Genomic DNA, 18,213 nt, shown 5'->3' with positions numbered 1-18,213 from the left:
ATGGCAGGCAGATTCATGTCCTTTCTAAATTAAACCTATATGGGAAAATTCTAGTTGAGATGACTAGACTCCATTGAATTTTTTGTTGACTTGGTGCTAAAACTTAAGTCAATTTGAAAATCAAAGTATGGAAGTTGGCAGCACATGGGGTTTAAAGTTGAAAGAAATAATACTTGGTATTTAGCTCTTTTTGTCCTTTGTTGGGGAATTTGGTTAGAGTGAAACAATAGTCTTTGAAGGAAAGGAGAATTCTTTACAGTGGTGTTATACATTTTCGGGTTGCTTTTCTCATGGAGTCGGCCTTTTAAGAAATCTAGAGATTTCTTCTTTGAGGACTTTTTGTATAATGATGGGCTATTTGTACTGGTTAATTGTTTGTGTTTTCTTGTTCTTGTATTTTTAGGTGGCCTCCTTGGCCTAAGTACGAGTTATTTGGATTCAATGCACGTCGTCCAAGTCGAGTCGATTAGATTAGATTTGTAGAACCAAGCAGTTCCAAAATCTGGTTAGCTCAACACCATTGTGGAAAATATACCCACAAAAAAAAACACAAAACAATTTTGTTTTAAATGTAAAGGTTTCAACTTTCAAGTAACCATAAAAGCTAAATTCATAAAAAGGAAAAACCCACAAAAAAATATAAAAATTAAAGTGTTTTTCTTTCTAAATTGTTAAAACTAACGGCAATACACTTGTTTTGTTAAAAATTAAAAGTTGTGCGTTAAATAAATAAAAAAATATAACCAAATATGGCTTTGGTGATTATTCTGAGGGGGTACGTTGGATTTAATTGGAAAAAGATTAAAAAGAGTTACGGTTTGAAGAGTTGTTTTAAGCGTCTAGAATTTTCCTTTTAAGTTGAAAATTGAAAATGAGGGCTTTTACGTCATTTAGCATTAGTCTATAAGAGATGACCAAGGTTAAGGGCATGTCATTTAGTTTAAACCACAGGGGATTTATCAAATATTCTCCAAAAAAATTATTACAAAAAAAAAAAAATGTAATTTTGACATACCCTCTCACATTTAGTGCATATTAGAGATATCCCCTATGTTTTTAATCTGATAACATGCAACCTTTGACTTCAGTCTTCCTTTAAAGACCAACAGTTGAAATGAAAATCCCTTTCAAAAAGACAAAACTTCCCTCTCCCTACAAAATTTTAGGTTTTTAGCGGGGGTCAAAAACAGCCGCTAATTGATTATATTACCGTCGCTATAGATATGAGTGAGACCTATAGCGACGATTAAAAACTGCCGCTAATATATTGTATTACCGTCGCTATAGATATAAGTGAGTCCCCTAGTGACAGTCAGTAACCGCCACTAATAGTGTATTACTGTCGCTATAAATATGAGTGAGATCTATGGTGATGGTTAAAAACCGCCACTAATTAGTTTTTTACTATAGCTATAAATACAATTTTGAATGCTTATAGTGGCGGTAATGGCCACCACTAATAAAATTTATTTATTTTTTAATTTCTTTTATTTTAAAATTATTTGTAATTAAATACTTATTTTTATACAACCTGTCAATTAAACACAATTACTTAGTAAATCAAATTAGTTAAGAGACAAGTACAACGAAATAATAAGTCGATTGAATTAAGAGTGAATGCTTATAAATCCATGTTTGATGCTTATAAATCCCTGTTTATTACTCAAAAAACAAAAGCTATTTATCATGGTTGTTGTTGTGGACACTGATCATTGTCAGGTTGATTGTGCTGTTCATCAACCTACAATTCATATACATTAATCAAATTAGTCATATAAATAAATATTTATTTATTAATAAAATATTTTAAAACACAACATATTCTATTATCCGTGAGAATTTACCTTTCTCATTAAAGTAATGATTAATTCCTTGAGTCTCTCCACCTCAGCATCTCTCACAATCTATTGTTGCTCCAAAGACTCTAATTTCTTCTTCAACCTATGTATCTTAGCAGAATCGCTAGAGGAATTTTCAGAATATGATGCAAATAATTTGTTAGGAGTCGGTCTCAGGCCGACACCACGAACACGACCATGTCTGTCAGGACCCAAGACTTGAGATAATGTATCATTTCGACCTGTAATATCTTGAGAGTCTTCTGGTAATAAACTCAAAAGTTCTTCCTACAAAATATTTTAAACATTCTTAGTATCTTTAAATTTAGATATTAACATAATTGATTAATGCTTGATGAAAATTATCTAAAATTGAACTTACAATCTTCTCTGCCGTGGCCAAATTATTGGGCTTGTGTGTCATGAGAAATAAGATTGCTCGACTTGGCTCAGTATTCATTGAACTCTTTAATTTCTATGTGCATCACAATAAGACAATGACAACAAGATTAATTTATAATATAAATAATTGGGCACGGAATTGATAGACAACATAATAAAAATATATATATACCTCATCATATCTAATACATGCTATACTCTTCGTCTCAATTGTATGGGTCATTGTCTGTTGAGCATGATTTGTCTTATCTCTATGATTTCGAGACTGTACATTAAATAATTTGTGAGAAGTTAAATATATGAGATATAGAGTACCTTATAATTTGTTTGCAACTTTTCATAATTCAATATGTATAAATTTCAAATATAAATGTACCTGCCCCTCCTCCGAATTCCAAAAGGCTACGAGAGAATACCATTGAGCCTCCAAAACATAGGATGGACGATTGGCACATCGAATTGCATCATCTTTGTATTTATCATAAAATTTGATTTTCAATTTACATTTATGATCCCTCCACTTCTTGCCAATAGATTGTAACACAACTTGTTTAAGTGTGGGCGGGATATCAAATTTGGCCTGTATCAAAAATCAATTGAAAATTATGAGTCAAAATTGTTCAATACTAAACTCATAAATTATCTAATATTATATTATAATTAATTTATACCAATGTTGTTTGCCATGCATTTTCCTTCATTGATTCTGGCATTGCATGCCAATCAAGGATGTCAAGGGGAAACATATGGCCATCTCGAGCCAATATACCCAAGTATCTTTGGAGCTTAGCCACATGCTTCCCCACAGGCTGTCCATGGCTATCTCGCATTATTTCAAACCTTTCTCTTGGCTTTAAATTCTGTAATGGAAGGCATCGAGTGCAGCCTCTTCTATATGCACTTAATGTAAAGTGGCCAAAACTTCACTCTTCACATAAAGTCCAACTACTCCCTGTCTTCCATATGCACTACCCTCTCTTTATTTTTCAAGTTAAAAAAAATTGATTTTGAGCCATACTAACTTACTAAAATCTTACTAAGGATCATGGGCCCACATTCTAGTTTCAATTGTGGGTATTCGATCAGAGGTTGAAGGTCAAAATCTTGGTGAGTTCCTCAGCTAAAGGTGCAAAAGGCTTGCAAAATGAGTAAAAAGTTTTTAAGTGGAAAACAATGAATTAAAGATGATGGCATTTGGGTATTTTTCTTTTAGTCTACTTAGGAGACTGAGGTCAAGGATGGCATGTCAGCAATTTCAAAACATGGGTATCTCCAATATTTAGCAAAATGTGAGGTGGCATTTTTAAAATTGGTTTTTTTTTTTTTTTTTTGGTAAGGAGGCGATGGGTATCCCCATTATTTAACAAAGCGTGAGGTGGTATTAAAATTACCCATTTTTTTTTATTCAGGGGCCTTTCAACAATTTCAAAACATGAGTTCTCCATTATTTAGCACAGCGTGAGAAGACATGTCTAAAATGTGGCCCATAAATTTTTTTTTTTTTAAGAATTATTCTTATTACGATGGCCACTACCGTAGCTAAAAGCCAAAAAGCAATTATCACGTAGGGACGGCCACTGGCGACAGCTGCTGTAAGACCAATTTAATGACGGTCAGACTGGCTTTCCCCCCCCCCCCACCCATTTTCTCTCATTTATTTATATATATATATATTGTTTTTTTTATGTGTGTTAACCATAAAGAGATAGAGAGAGGAAGCCATAGATAAGAAAGCTCGCACACAATGACCACTGAGCCTCTACCGGGAGATTCGTAAGCTTTTGTATAATTCTATAATATTATTTTTTTTTATTTTTATTTTTTTTTATTTTTAATTTTCTTCCTTCGTAAGCCTTTAAATATTAAACATTGTGAGAATGAATTTGATAATTTATGATGAAAGAGTCGCCGCCCTCACCCCATGTTTCCTTTACACAAAGGGTTGAGACGTGAAAATTAAGTAATAAAAAGAGTCCGACTAGCCTTACTAAGTAAGGATTTTACCCTTACTAAGGGTCCTTGCACTCAATGCTTCAGTGCAGTGTTGTAGGGGATAAAATTTTATCAACTTCGAAAAACTAAATTCCAAACAAAGTTATTTTTTCACCGTTGAATTTTGATTTTAAATTTTGGAGTCAGTCCATTTTTAAAACCATAGATCAATCCCCCAAAATATTGTTTTGATTTTGATATTATTTTTCTTAGATCTAAGTTTTTCAATGAAATTTAGATGGCTGTGACGTTGGATTGTTAATTTGGTAATCCATTTCAGTAAAACGGGGCATAACCTTAATAAAAGGTCTTGAAATGTAATTTATACTGTACTCCACGCAGAGTTAAGATTTCTGAAAAAACCAAAAATACGATTTTGATTTTTGAGCTTGATGCAAGGTTTTGAATATGGACAGCCACAAAATTAAAATTAAAATCAACGGTGAAATTAATTTTAATATATATATGTATTGCAAGTTAGTAAAATTTATTTCGTGATCTATGTAAGTGTGCCATCCGATCATGGTTTTTGGATTCTACATACAATTGTTGAACGCTGCTACGTAAGTGTGCGCCCCAACTTTTACTCATTAAACCCTAATTAAAAAAATAAGTGAATGGTTGAGAATAAGTAAAAGTTGGGGTTTCATTAGAAGCTCTCCCATTTATTTTTTTTGGTTGGAGATCTTTAGGTTTTGAATTTAATATGGGTCTAATCCTAATTGTAAACTAAAACCACTACTGAAATTGTTTGAATGGGAGGTATAATGTTTTGTAATATGTTGAGATAATAACTTGAACTAAAACGGGTTGTAATGTTTGGATGGTGTGTTTTAATATTTAATTAGGATGTGATAAATAATTTAAGAAATTTGGGTGTAATAAGTTAAAGTTGGGAAGCTAGTAGCAGCTCTCGGGATGTTTCTTAAAACAAAACATGAGAAATATACAATCAAATTTGGCATTGGTGATTATTTGGATGGGATCAGTTGGATTTAGAATATATTTGGGGATCATAAAAAAAAATTTAAAGATATCGTGATAATAGGACTACCCACATGGCAAATTCAATCGACTACCCTGACGTGATAAGTTCGAGAATCGTAGATCTGCGCTCCTTGGGATACACGGCTGCACTTCTTCATAAAAAAAGTGTAGACTACCATTCTCATAAATCCACTGTCCAAGAAATAGTTCTCTCTCAAAATGTCTTTTTTTTTTTTTTGTGCGATTTTTTTCAATTTGGAGATTCAATCCCATGTTCTTATGCTACAATCAAGTACTCTCACCTCTAGTGTGTCTCAACCACATATCTTCATTAAAGAATAGGGTTTCATATTGTTGTGCATGTGCCTTGTATTCTGTTGGGGGTATGACATGGATATTGAGATGGTTGAATTGCAAATGTAGGGGGCAACATCCAAAAAATTTAGGGTTTATGGAAAGGGTAAATACGTAATATTTTTCCTAAGGTTACTTATATTATTTTTTCGGATATACACACTTTTTTTTTTTATAGTCAAAAGTATTCTCTTTGCAATCATGGACATAGGTAATCTTGTCCAACCACGCAAAGATTGTGTTCTTGCTTATTTACTTTTATTCTATTTATTAACTTTTGTGGTTTGCTATCTTGGCTTTTTCAACACATATCATTGTTCCTATTTGTGAACCAGAAAAGTGGAAATGAAGCATTTAAATGAGGGGAATTCACGCCCAAACAACAACGAGCCTACACGTGTTCATAGGTAAGCTATTTATCTTAAGTATTTACCTTTCTTTCTTTTTTTCCCTGCTTTTTTCAATTTAGTTGTATTTCCTACTTGCAAGATATTTATTAAGATTTGTTTAATGGAAAGCCTTAGATGTGGTTGAGACACCATAAATTATGAATTATTTCTGACAAAATATTATTTTATTTTTAAAAGTCTAGCGTGTCCCACTTCCCTTGGGAAAGTAGTCCTTGGAAACTTTTTTTATCCAAAACAAATAAAAATTTAAGGGTGAAATGAAATTTTTTTGGCTCATAATCAAGTCATTCAAAGATTTAATAGAATCCCATGTCGACCAATCACACAAAGCCGTGTGTATTGAGAGTGTTCCCAATTTACAAAACTACACACTTTGGCATCGTGCGATTAGTCGATCATGATTTTGTCAAATCTCAAATCGACTTTTCCATGAGCAAAAAGTTTCTTTGTGAGGTGTAGCGTACACTGTTGCAACTGCAGATTTAATACCTCAGCTTCTTAGAGCACCCAACTACTAATCCTAGAGGTATTTGCAATTTGTTTCCTCCACCCACATGCACCATATAATTTATGGGATAAATTCTTGAGGGTGACTCCTAAATTAAAGGGATTCGAACTCAATATCTTGAGTTTGTTTTTGGAATCCTGCATTTTGGAGACCCCACATTTCTATTAGTCCACATGTATTTAAGGATATCTGAATTTACAAAATACCCATATTTTACCCACATTGAGATGCTTTCCACATACATGGACCAATGAGAATGACGATTCTCTGGGGAGTGTCCGAAATCGAACTCAAATACCTCGACTTCCTAAGGCATGGTCTTGGCCATCTCACCAACCTTTGCGGATTGACAATGATATTCTTTATCATGCTAAGCTGTTAAAACAATGGAAAGCTGCACTTTTGTCACATGAGAAATTTCATCTTTTTTTAATGGGTTATGAAATCATAGCAAATATATTATACTATTTAAATGCTGAATTTTTACAAGGTCTAAAATTCAGACCTTGGCCCGTCAAATTTTCCTGTAGAATTTTTTAGTTTTCACGTAATGCAGGCCCTATATGAATTACCAGTTTTTGATTTCTCTGACATGTTCTTGATCCAATGTATAGAGACAAAGTATGTACGTGACAGCTTTCATAACTCCTTTAGGAATAACTAATTCATGGGATTGTTGGAATATTAAATACAATACTATAAGAAATCTTGGTAGTTGGAGTTATGAAGGAGGCGATCCTTTGTTCTCCTACTCTTTTCTAATTTTTGAAAGAATTAGAAGGATTTTGTGATAGTGGTGGTTAAGTGTCCAAAATTTTCCTTTTTTCGTTATTTTTATATTGTTAGAAAAAATAAATAAATAAATAAACAGAGTGATAGAAAACAACTTTTAGTTTTAATTGTCTCCTCACATGCCACTTGTATCCTAATTACATGATCACAGAAGAATCCATCAACCGGCTACGAGGTCTGAAGGAATCATTTAGTGAAGGATTGGACAAATTACAAAAAATAATGGTACGTAACAACAGTCATATTCCTAGGGTACCACCATGGATGCGGGAGTACAAAGCTTACAGTGAATGCTTTGATCCTGCAGTGGTATCAATTGGACCTTATCACCATGGCAAATCAAAGTTAGCGAGGATAGAAGAGCTCAAGTTTGCATCTGCTTGGCGATTTGCCAATGGTTGTCGTTCTAGCATGGATGATATTTACTGTAAGCTTGAACCTTTAACTAGTGTGGCTAAGACGTACTACGATGCTTCCATCATTGCTAATTTAGACGATGAAGCATTCACAGTCATGATGCTTTTGGATGGTTGCTTTATTTTGGAATTCATTGAACAGATCGAGTTTGGTATAGGATGGATGTTCATGACATTAGGAAATGACATACCTTTGATATCTAGAGATTTGTTCTTACTTGAGAACCAACTCCCGTACCTAATTTTGAATGAGTTGATGAACTATAATCATGGCTGTGGCAATGACAGTATGGTTTACAGCTATATTGACTCAGAAATTGGCAAAACCTTCGGGATGTGTTCATCACCATCTGCTGGTCAAAATCATGACCCCTTTCACATCCTAGGCCTTTTTAGTGCCAAGTTGGTCAGTGACAAACCTATATCTCATCCCCAGTCTAGGCCGAAGCGATCAAAGCATTCATACCCTCCAGTCAAGGAGCTTCTAGCTATGGGGATTACATTCAAGAGAAAGAATTCAATTTGTTTACGTGACATTGAATTCCGAACTCATTTGCTATGTGGAGAGCTATTACTTCCGCAAATAGAAATCAACCACTACACCAAAGACATGTTTCTCAATTTAATTGCCTATGAATTGAGTTGTTGTGATCGTAAAAATCGTCCATTCATCGCCTTCATATGTTTCCTAGATACACTCATTGATCATGCTGATGACGTGAAAGTGTTGCGCTCTGAGGGCATAATTTGCAATTACCTTGGCAGTGATGATGAAGTGGCTAATCTCGTTAACCAATTGGCAACAGGATTGAATCATGATCGTTTTGCCTATTCGGAAGTTGTAGATAAAATTCAATCCCATCTTCATAAAAAGAGGAGGGTCCACATAGGTGAATGCATGCACACTTATTTTCGTAGCCCATGGACCATTATCGCTTTAATTGCTGCAAGTTATGTTATCTTGCTAACTTCCATCCAAACCTTCTTTGCAGTCTTTCCCTAGTGAAATCAAGCAAACTTATTTAGTAATCTTTAGACCAATAATACTGCAACTCTGAGTCTAATTAAAGTAGTTTTCATCTAATGTTTGTGCTGCAAACTAGCTTGCAACCCAATTGATTGATTTCTGTTATAACAACTGAGCAAGTACATTGATTGTTGAGCAATGTCAGACAAAAACTAATTTCAAAGAGACAGGTACATAGTTGGGGAACACAAGATAAAATAATTTCAATTAGTTTAGATAATGTTTCTTCAAATGATACATTATGTAATTTTGTTAGTCAAATAATACAATTTTCTATAAATGAAAAAAAATATTCCACATATATTGTTGTTGCATAATTAATTTAATTGTGCAAACTTGTTTAGAACGAATTAGGAATGCAATACTTTACATTGATAGTAATTTATTTATTTATTTAGTTTTATAATTAGTTTACATTGGTAGTTCAAAATCTAGATATCAAGAATTTCAAAAAATTAGTAAAATAAAAAGTGCCACTTTAAGATGTGTCGAATTTACTCCTTTTTTTTTTTTTTTTGTAGCATCAAATGGAAAAAATAATAATCGGGTAGAAATTGCATTAAAATGAAAGGTTAAAAATTACAATAGAAATTATTAATTAAAATGATTATTAAGTTGGACAGTGTAATATGAATGAAATTAAAACAAAAATATTTGAATGTTTTAATAAATATCAAACTAACTTTGGTGATAATGCATATATGCAATAATAATTTGATGGTTTTGATACTTTGCTAGTAAAAGTTGGAGGCATCATATTCTTTTTGCCATGATCCCATCCTCTACAACTGTCTCTACTCGTTGAGAAAGAAATTAGATATGAAATGGGGCTTGAAGAGAGTAGATCTGATCATGACCTAAGTTCAAATCTCGTTAAACTCATCTTCGCCCCTATTAACCAATAATCCCCTTGCCTGTTTAGCTCATGTTTTGTTATTATTATAATTATTACTGCTACTACTACTACGTTTTTTATATTATTCAAATTGTAATTGTATTTGTCAAATTGTAATTTAATTTTTGGATAGATTTGTGCAAATGATGTTTATCATTAGGTGACAACATAGTTTAGATTTACTCATCTTATTTAGATGAAGTCCCACCCTTAATTTTGTAGTAATTGATTAATTATATTTGTGCTTTATAATGTAAAAATTGTTAAATTTTAAATTATTTAAAATATAATGTTTTTTTTTTTTCATGTTAAGTTTTATATTTACTAGTAGGTGGCATGTGCAAATGCACAGCACAAGTATCACCAAAGTTAGGATTTGTTGATAAATTTTCTGTAATTGGTTTTAAGAATTATTTTAAAAAATTTCAAATAAATAATCTAACTGTATATTATAATCTTGCAGGGGTCTTTTTGTAATATAAAATATTTGGTGAGGTAATTTTGAAAGAATATTTTGATAATTTTAGACAACAAACTAACATAGTTGGAAATGTTTATTTTATATTGTAATGGTCATTTTGTAATTTAAACTATTAACTAAGCAGATGTTGAAAATATCATAACAAATGATTAATTTTGTAATTTTAGAAAACTAAATAATGTGGTGAAAGAGCCGTGGGATTGTAACTTTATTTATTTTGACCAAAATGACCTTCATCTGGTAAGGTTAAATTTAGAGAGTTGCTATTGCCATACCAATTTTTACTAATGCCACATCGAGTGTGTGCAAATTTTTGGTGATTTATATAAGAATTGATATGGCATTAGTAAAAGTTGGTGTGGCAATAGTAGCTCTCTAGATTTAAATGTGGGAGCCTTTTTTTCCTTCAAATTTTGGAATCATTATAATAGTAATCAGTAAAGATTTTAAATTATTTATACTTTTAAAGTTTTTTTTTAGATTGTTTTAGATCTATTTCATATTCATAATTTATTTAGTTCCTTTGTAAATTAAAACTTTCTTTTAATCTAATATCAAACTCCCGTCCAAAGCCCCAATCTACGTGGGCTTCGGGCTGGGCCCATATTTGAGAGGGATGGAGGTCCACCATGATAATTCTAGCAATGAGTCCACATCGTGTACTACAAGTCATGGTATATGAATCATATACCATATGATATGATAACTAAAATAAAATGATTTGAATTCCCTCATATTCAAATTGTATCCCAAACCCCTTCAAAAAAAATTTCTCATAAACAATCATCTTAATTCAATCCTTTACTTACGTCAAATCAGACATCTTTAATCTTAAGATTTAATTTATTTCAACCTTTAAATATATTTTTATAGAAAAGCAAGGATTTTCTACAGCAGGCTAAGGGGAGATTGAAAACGTTGAGTAGAATAAAAAATTATATTTTATCATAGAGGTTAAAGAGCTTTAGGATGACAGATTTGGAGAGAAAAAAATCAAAGATTATTAATTTCTCAAATTCATGAGATTGGAGCCTTGATTGGGTCGATTGGCATGGAGATTAGATGTTTTTGGATTGGATTATGGGTAAATTGGGTTATGTATTGGGTTGAATTTTACCGGAATTGAGTTGAATTTCAGGATTTGATGGGTGTAAGGCATGTATTGGAGTTGGATTGATGGATTATGATGTGTTGAAAAAATGATTTAATGCTTGAGAGAGGCTATTTCATTTTAGTACTCTACGTGCTCAATGAAATATTGCAATGAAATAGGTTGAAGAAATGATAAGGTTTGGGGATAGGTAAGGTATTGAATAGGCTTAGGTAGGGATTTGGATGGTTTAGGTGGGATTTTTATTGACATGAGGTGAGTATTTCATGTCATGCACACCACGTGTTTGGCAAAATGCTTCAACGGGATGGACATGGGTTTGGGGCAAATGGCTTGAGCTTTGGATTGGCTAAGGCATGATATTTTTGATATTTTGATATATATATATTTTTTTGGTAGTTTTTGGGTATGACTCTTGGTTGGTTTTTAACATTTATTATGCCTTCTTTTCTCCTTAGATGGGCTAATTTAATATCTTCAAAGCTTTGAAAGGGGAGTCTTCTAGGAAAGGTAAAAGTAAGAATGCCACTCCTCCAATGGATAGCTCTTCAAGCCATTCTAATGAGGTGAGGCCTCAAATACCCTCGGATAGAAACTTCTGATTCCATCCCCTATTATTTTCTATAGGCTCTTCAGTATGCATGAGAAAATGCCACTTATTCTTATCATAGGCCACCTAGGTCATTATAGGTTAGAAAAAAAACTATTTTTGTTATTAATTATCAAAATAAAATAAAATGACTATGATTATTAATATGTATTTTTTTTTTTTTTTTTTGATCTCATCAGGGAGCTTCTAGGAGTACTGCTCCTTACACTCCAGCTAGTGCTTACCATACATCTTATTACTTAGAGCCACCCATTGAGCCATATCGGGCAAGCGACTTTAGTCCTCAAGGGTTCTACTAGGCTAGAAACAATGCTACTTGGAAAACAGCGAGAACCAATCATGTAGGGTTTATAGACTATTGGTTCACGGGACCTTCTGAGTCCCAAACCAACTAGGTCTCTAAGAAGAGTGAGTCTAAGTATCCAGCTGAGTCAAAGTCAGAGGCTAGGTCAGAGGTTGAGGGAGAGCCAAAGCTAGAGCAATAGCCTAAGGTAACGACAACTACGACTCGATTAGAATGATTCTATGCTACGAAGTTCCGTCATGGTACCAAAGGCTTCTTTTGACTGGCATGGGTGGGGCATAGGTACTTTTCTATTAGTAATCTTGTAATAATAATAAATATACTACGTACCTCATAATCTTGTGTGTGTTTGTAAAACTTTTATTCATTGGTTTTACAACTATATCAACCCAGAAATTGGCAAAACCAAGACGCCTTCATCACCATCTGCTGGTCAAAATCATGATCAGAAGATGCATTCATTACCATGCATCCTAGACCTTTTTCGTGCTCAACTACTCAATAAACCTTTTTCTCATTCCCAGTATACGCAGGAGCGAAGGGAGCGATCGAAGCGATCATACCCTCCAGTCAAGGAGCTTCTAGCTATGGGGATTACATTTAAGAGAAAGAATTCAATTTGTTTATGTGATGTTGAATTCTGAACTCATTTGCTAAGGGGAGAGCTATTACTTCCCCAAATAGAAATTAACCACTACACCAAAGACAGGTTTCTCAATTTAATTGCCTATGAATTGAGTTATGATATCCCTGAATTAAGTCATGATAAGTGCCCATATTTCATTCCCAAGCATGCATTCATCGCCTTCATTTGTTTCCTAGATACACTTATTGATCATGCTGATGACGTGAAAGTGTTGTGCTCTGAGGGCAAAATTTGAAATTACCTTGGCAGTGATGAGGAAGTGGCTAATCTCGTTAACCAATTGGCAACAGGATTGAATCTTGATTCTCATGCCTATTTGAAAGTTGTAGAAAAAATTCAATCCCATATTAAATAAGAGAGGAGGTTCCACATAGGTGAATTCATGCACAATTATTTTCGTTGCCATGGATCACTATCGCTTTAATTGCTGCAGGTTATGTTATCTTGCTAACTTCCATCCAAACCTTCTTCACAGTCTTTCCCCAGTGAAATCAAGCAAACTTATTTAGTAATCTTTAGACCAATATCACTTTCTTTGTTTCAAGTTGTGTGTATATATGTAATAAATAATACTCTACAACTCTGTGTCTAATTAAAGTAGATTTCATCTAATGTTTGATTTCTGTTATAACAACTAAGCAAGTGCATAGATTGTTGAGCAATGTTTGGCAAAAACTAATTTCGTAGATTCTTTTCCTCCATAAATTAAACCAATATTGTAAACTTGTAGTTGAGATGACTAGACTTCATTACTGAAATATTTTTTTTTAACCCAATTGACTTGAAACTATACCAGATGGATTTGGAAATTGAACTCTAGTTTTGAACTCTCTGAGTTACATGTTATATATATTTTTTTTTTAAACATAATTACATATTTTAGAATATTTAATACATTTAAGAGAACTTACATTGCCAAATCAACTTTTACTTGTAGCACACTAAATCAAGTAAAATATTTAAATAAATTAAACCTATATTGTAAACTTGCAGTTGAGATGACTAGACTGCATTACTGAAACCTTTTTTCTTAAACCCAATTGACTTGAAACTAAACCAGATGGATTTGAAAATTGAAGTTTGGCTTTGAACTCTCTGAGTTACATGTTATATATAATTTTTTTTTAACAAAAAAAAAAAAAAAACATAATTAGATATTTTGAAAGCTTTTTTAGAATATTTAATACATTTAAGAGAACTAACATTGCCAAATCAACTTTTACTTGTATCACAATAAATCAAATTGTAATTATTTTTATTTTTGGATAGATTTATGCAAATGATATTGTTTATCATTAGGTGACAACCTAGTTTAGATGTGCTCATCTTATTTAGATAAAGTCTCCACCCTTAATTTTGTAGTAATTGTTTAATTATATTTGTGCTTTATAATGTAAAAATTGTTAAATTTTAAATTCTATAAAATATAATTTTTTTTCGTTTTTTCATGTTGAGTTTTATATTTACTAGTAGGTGGCATGTGCAAATGCACAGCACAAGTATCACCAAAGTTAGGATTTGTTAATAAATTTTCTGTAATTGGTTTTAAGAATTATTTAAAAAAAAATTCAAATAGATAATCTAATTGTATATTATATTGTTGTAAGGATTTTTTTGTAATACAAAATATTTCGTAAGGTAATTTTGAAAGAATATTTTGGTAATTTTAGACAACCTAACAACGTTGGAAGGGTTGTTGGATTGTAATTTTATATTGTAACGGCCATTTTGTAATTTAAAATATTAACTAAGCAGATGTTAAAGATAACATAACAAATGATTATTTATTTAAAGTATTAAAACACCAATTTTTACTAATGCCACACCAACTGTGTGCAATTTTTTGGTGATTTATATAGGAATTCATGTGGCATTAGTAAAAGTTGGTGTGGCAATAGTAGCTCTCTAAATTTAAAATGTAAGAGCCTTTTTTGTTCTTCAAATTTTGGAATCATCATAATATTAATCAGTAATGATTTTAAATTATTTATACTTTTAAAACTTTTTGAGATTGTTTTAGATCTATTTCATATTCTTAATTTATTTAGTTCCTTTTTAAATTAAAACTTTCTTTTAATCTAACATCAAAGCTCTGTTCAAAGCCCGAATCCAAGTGGGCTTCGGGCTGGGCCCATATTTGAGAGAGATGGAGGTCGTCCATGATAATTCTAGCCATGAGTCCACATCCTGTATTATATGGACATTATTTTGTGTATTTTAGCGTCCCATAAAAGCATGAGCTGAATGGAAACTATGTGGCCTTAGATGGAATCGATGTTACAAATCATGATATATGAATCATATACCATATAATATGATACCTAAAATAAAATGATCTTAATTCCCTCATATTCTAATTGTATCCAAAACCCCTTTTAAAAAAAATTATCATAAGCAATCATTCTCAATTCAATCCTTTATTTACGTCAAATCAGATTCAATTTATTTGAAAAGGGGAGATTGAAAAGGTTGAGTAGAATATTAAAAAAAAATTATATTTTATCATAGAGGTTAAAGAGCATTAGGATGACAGATTTTAAAAGAAAAATCAAAGATTATGTTTTTCTAGAAGATGATGGCTTTTACGTAATTCAGTATTGGTTTATAAAAGAAGGCCATGGTCAAGGGTTATGTCATCCAATTTAAATTAGGAGTGCACATGGTGGAGGGATAAAATCATCTTCCAACTGAACCGTTCATTCACACCATTAACACATATCCCCAGATGGACAAGTGAAAATGTTTGAATAGAATTCTATGTAATTAGGTAAGAATCCCAATTAAGTAGGGTTCTTTCGTAGTAGGTAATTAATTTATTCGTATATTGGTAAAATGAGCAATTATAATTTAATTAGGGTTAGGATTTCTCTTTAAGGTTTTTCTGTTTAAAAGCCTAGAGGCCATTGTAAAAAGATGATGAAAAAATCAAGAGGAGGAGAGGGGATATGGGAGATCAAGGAGAGGAGGTCATGTAACCTCAAAATTTATAGTGGAATGACTCCTCAAGCCCATGGGCGCGCAGGCACGTTCGCTGAACCACGTAAAAAAAATCCTTGTGTTCTTTATTTTTCGATGTTTTTTTTATTATTTTGTGGGTTTAATGATGAAATTATGATCGAAGTTGATTTATTACAAAATCGACCTCTACACACATGATTCGGGTTGAGGGCCATATTGGAACCAAGCCGAACTTGTTCGGTTTTACAAATTCTGAACAAAAACTAAACCACATACACCCTAGAACCAAACGGACCTAAAGAATTGGTTAGACCTCCAATCCGTCAAAAGATCCATTCTTAAGTGTAAATTGTGTTATTTATGGATCCTTGCTGCGAATCAAGGTTTCCTCCCTTTTCACGGGCGGTGATCTCAGAGAATTTCCTGATTCTATGGATCCACAAGCGGAATGGGGATCTTCTGGATTGGTTATACTATATTGGAGAGATCTCTTCCGAGATCTCTGGGCTTGACGTGCGCATATTAGGATTACAAGTGTTCTTTGACCAGGTCTGCCTTGCTTGGCAGACTAAGCCTTATTTAGTGTTATGTTTCCCTTCTAACCAGACTAGGTAGATCTCTACTTTAACCAGTCATGTTGCTAGGTAGTGCCTGCATGTTGATCTGCGCATGGTACCACTTAACCGACCTGAACACGTGTACGGCTTAGATAATTACACGGTTATTTCCCTCTACAAGAACATTTAATTAAACTAATTAAATATAGAAATTATAAAAAAAAAAAAAAAAAAATTTAGATCAATCAAATCCACCCTAACAAATACAATAAATAAAACAAGTTCGAATCATTTTTATCTCAATATATTCAAACAAAGCTAATGCCTATAAATCGGAAATTAAATCTGGTTTAACAAATACAATAATTAAAAAGTATAACCCCTTTTTAAATGAACAAATATAGATATCTAAAATCAATTACTTGAACTAAGCATGATTTGACTTGACCTTATCTATGATTAAACCATCAGAACTCATCTGATAATTTAAAAAGACATTAAATACTTAAAAACAAAAAATAAATCAATTAAGACATTAAAGCATGATAGATTCAGAACAAGTTCACTCATTATATTTTACTTTGGCTTCATTGACTTCTCGGAGGTTTATCCAAGAAAAATTGAAAAATCAATTAAAAAAATTAAATAAAAAGGGGGAGATGAGAAAAGAAGAATTTATTGATCTTCAAATCGAATTTGGTAGAGTTTCTTTCCGTTTACAAAGATTCTATAGAAAACTTATCTAAAAACCAAAAAAATAGAAAATATAAAATAGAAAAAAATTAGAGAAGATGATCTTAGAGGAGATGGAATAATTAGACTTTGGTCTGGTCTCTTATTTACGAAGATCAGATTAGGATTTCTTTAGGATTCGAAACATTTTCGTGTTTTACAAAAATTCAAAAACCTAATTCGTTTGGATATAAATCACGCCGCTTTACTGATGTACAAATCTCAAGAAAATAAATACACTATTCATTGCACCACCGAAGAGGTTCATCGTGCCACGATCCATGAGGGACTATTAGGTCTAAGTCTTAGTCAATTGACTTTGTTCAGATCTTGGATTATAATGAATGCTTCAAATTTTTCTAATTCGTTTCTAGTAATTTACAATTTTTTTTTATTACACGAAAATAATTGTAATTAGTGCAAAAATGCATAATTTATTTAAAAACAAAAATAATTTTGGATTATCAATGTATTTTTTCTATTTAGGGGATTTTATAAATTTTTTAACCATAAAATCTGTGTAAATAGGGCCATAGAATCAATTTTCTAGGCCTTGATCATAGATAATGATTTGGTTCTGGATTAAAAATTTTAAAAATCAATTGTTCGATTCAATTCTCAATTCAAGGATGTCCTAGACTTGAATCAAATCGAGAACCAAACCAAAATGCAAATAAGGGATGGTTTGACAATTTGGTGTAAAACATAATAAATGATTTTTAAATCTAATGGGTCTCACTTTAAAGTAGGTAGGCCGCTTCAAAATTATGAAGAAACCTCCTCATTACATGACACGTGGTGTCTTGAATTTATTTTGCACACTTATATTTTTACCAAAATTTGGAATAACACATAGAATTACCACGTGTAATCCAATAGACAAGCTGTCATCAAAATTTTGATACGATATATTGATTTAAAATTTTTTCTTCATTTAGTCATTGGACACAATTATAACCCTAATAAAATAAGACAACGTATGTAAAATCAAATCCAACCGAATGGACCAAACCAAAATGTATTCAGGGGACGGTTTTGACAGTTTGGTGCAAAACATAATAAACGAATTTTTTATTCTAATGAGTCTCACTTTAAAGTAGATAGGATGCTTCAAAATTATGAAGAAACCTCCTCGTTAAATGACAGGTTGTGTCTTGAATTTATTTCACGCACCTACATTTCCATTAAAATTT

General features: G+C 32.2%; 1 protein-coding gene and 1 long non-coding RNA gene across 4 annotated transcripts; both read left to right on the top strand.

The window, feature by feature from the left end:
- The first annotated feature begins 3,880 nt into the window (after window positions 1-3,880).
- Window positions 3,881-8,741, top strand: LOC147384105 (UPF0481 protein At3g47200-like). Of its 2 annotated transcripts, none has more exons than XM_086426643.1 (3): window positions 3,881-4,013; window positions 5,909-5,980; window positions 7,435-8,741. In XM_086426643.1, the coding sequence occupies exons 2-3, from the start codon at window positions 5,932-5,934 to the stop codon at window positions 8,700-8,702; spliced, it is 1,317 nt and encodes a 438-aa protein (XP_086282769.1). In that variant the 5' UTR covers window positions 3,881-4,013; window positions 5,909-5,931; the 3' UTR covers window positions 8,703-8,741. The 2 variants fall into 2 exon arrangements, with proteins under 2 accessions (XP_086282769.1, XP_086282770.1); XM_086426644.1 differs by having other exon boundaries at window positions 3,964-4,023.
- A 2,049-nt stretch (window positions 8,742-10,790) lies between these two features.
- On the top strand, window positions 10,791-13,416 carry LOC147384104 (uncharacterized). 2 transcript variants are annotated; one of them, XR_015173037.1, is made up of 3 exons: window positions 10,791-11,567; window positions 11,672-11,779; window positions 12,003-12,644. It is a non-coding gene; the product is annotated as an uncharacterized LOC147384104 (long non-coding RNA). The 2 variants fall into 2 exon arrangements; XR_015173036.1 differs by lacking the exon at window positions 10,791-11,567 and adding an exon at window positions 12,652-13,416 and having other exon boundaries at window positions 11,575-11,779; window positions 12,003-12,409.
- The last annotated feature ends 4,797 nt before the right edge of the window (window positions 13,417-18,213 follow it).

This window comes from Akebia trifoliata, chromosome 15 (assembly GCF_017979445.1).
Source record: "Akebia trifoliata isolate Shusen 1 chromosome 15, ASM1797944v1, whole genome shotgun sequence".
Lineage (NCBI taxonomy): Eukaryota > Viridiplantae > Streptophyta > Magnoliopsida > Ranunculales > Lardizabalaceae > Akebia > Akebia trifoliata.
The sequence above is the reverse complement of the archived record's forward strand: the minus strand, read 5'-3'. Positions and strand labels throughout refer to the sequence as shown.

Coding starts and splice junctions, on each gene's coding strand:
- LOC147384105 (XM_086426643.1), top strand. CDS start 5,932: ATGAGGGGAATTCACGCCCAAACAACAACGAGCCTACACGTGTTCATA. Junction 5,981..7,434: donor GAGCCTACACGTGTTCATAG/GTAAGCTATTTA, acceptor ACATGATCACAG/AAGAATCCATCAACCGGCTA.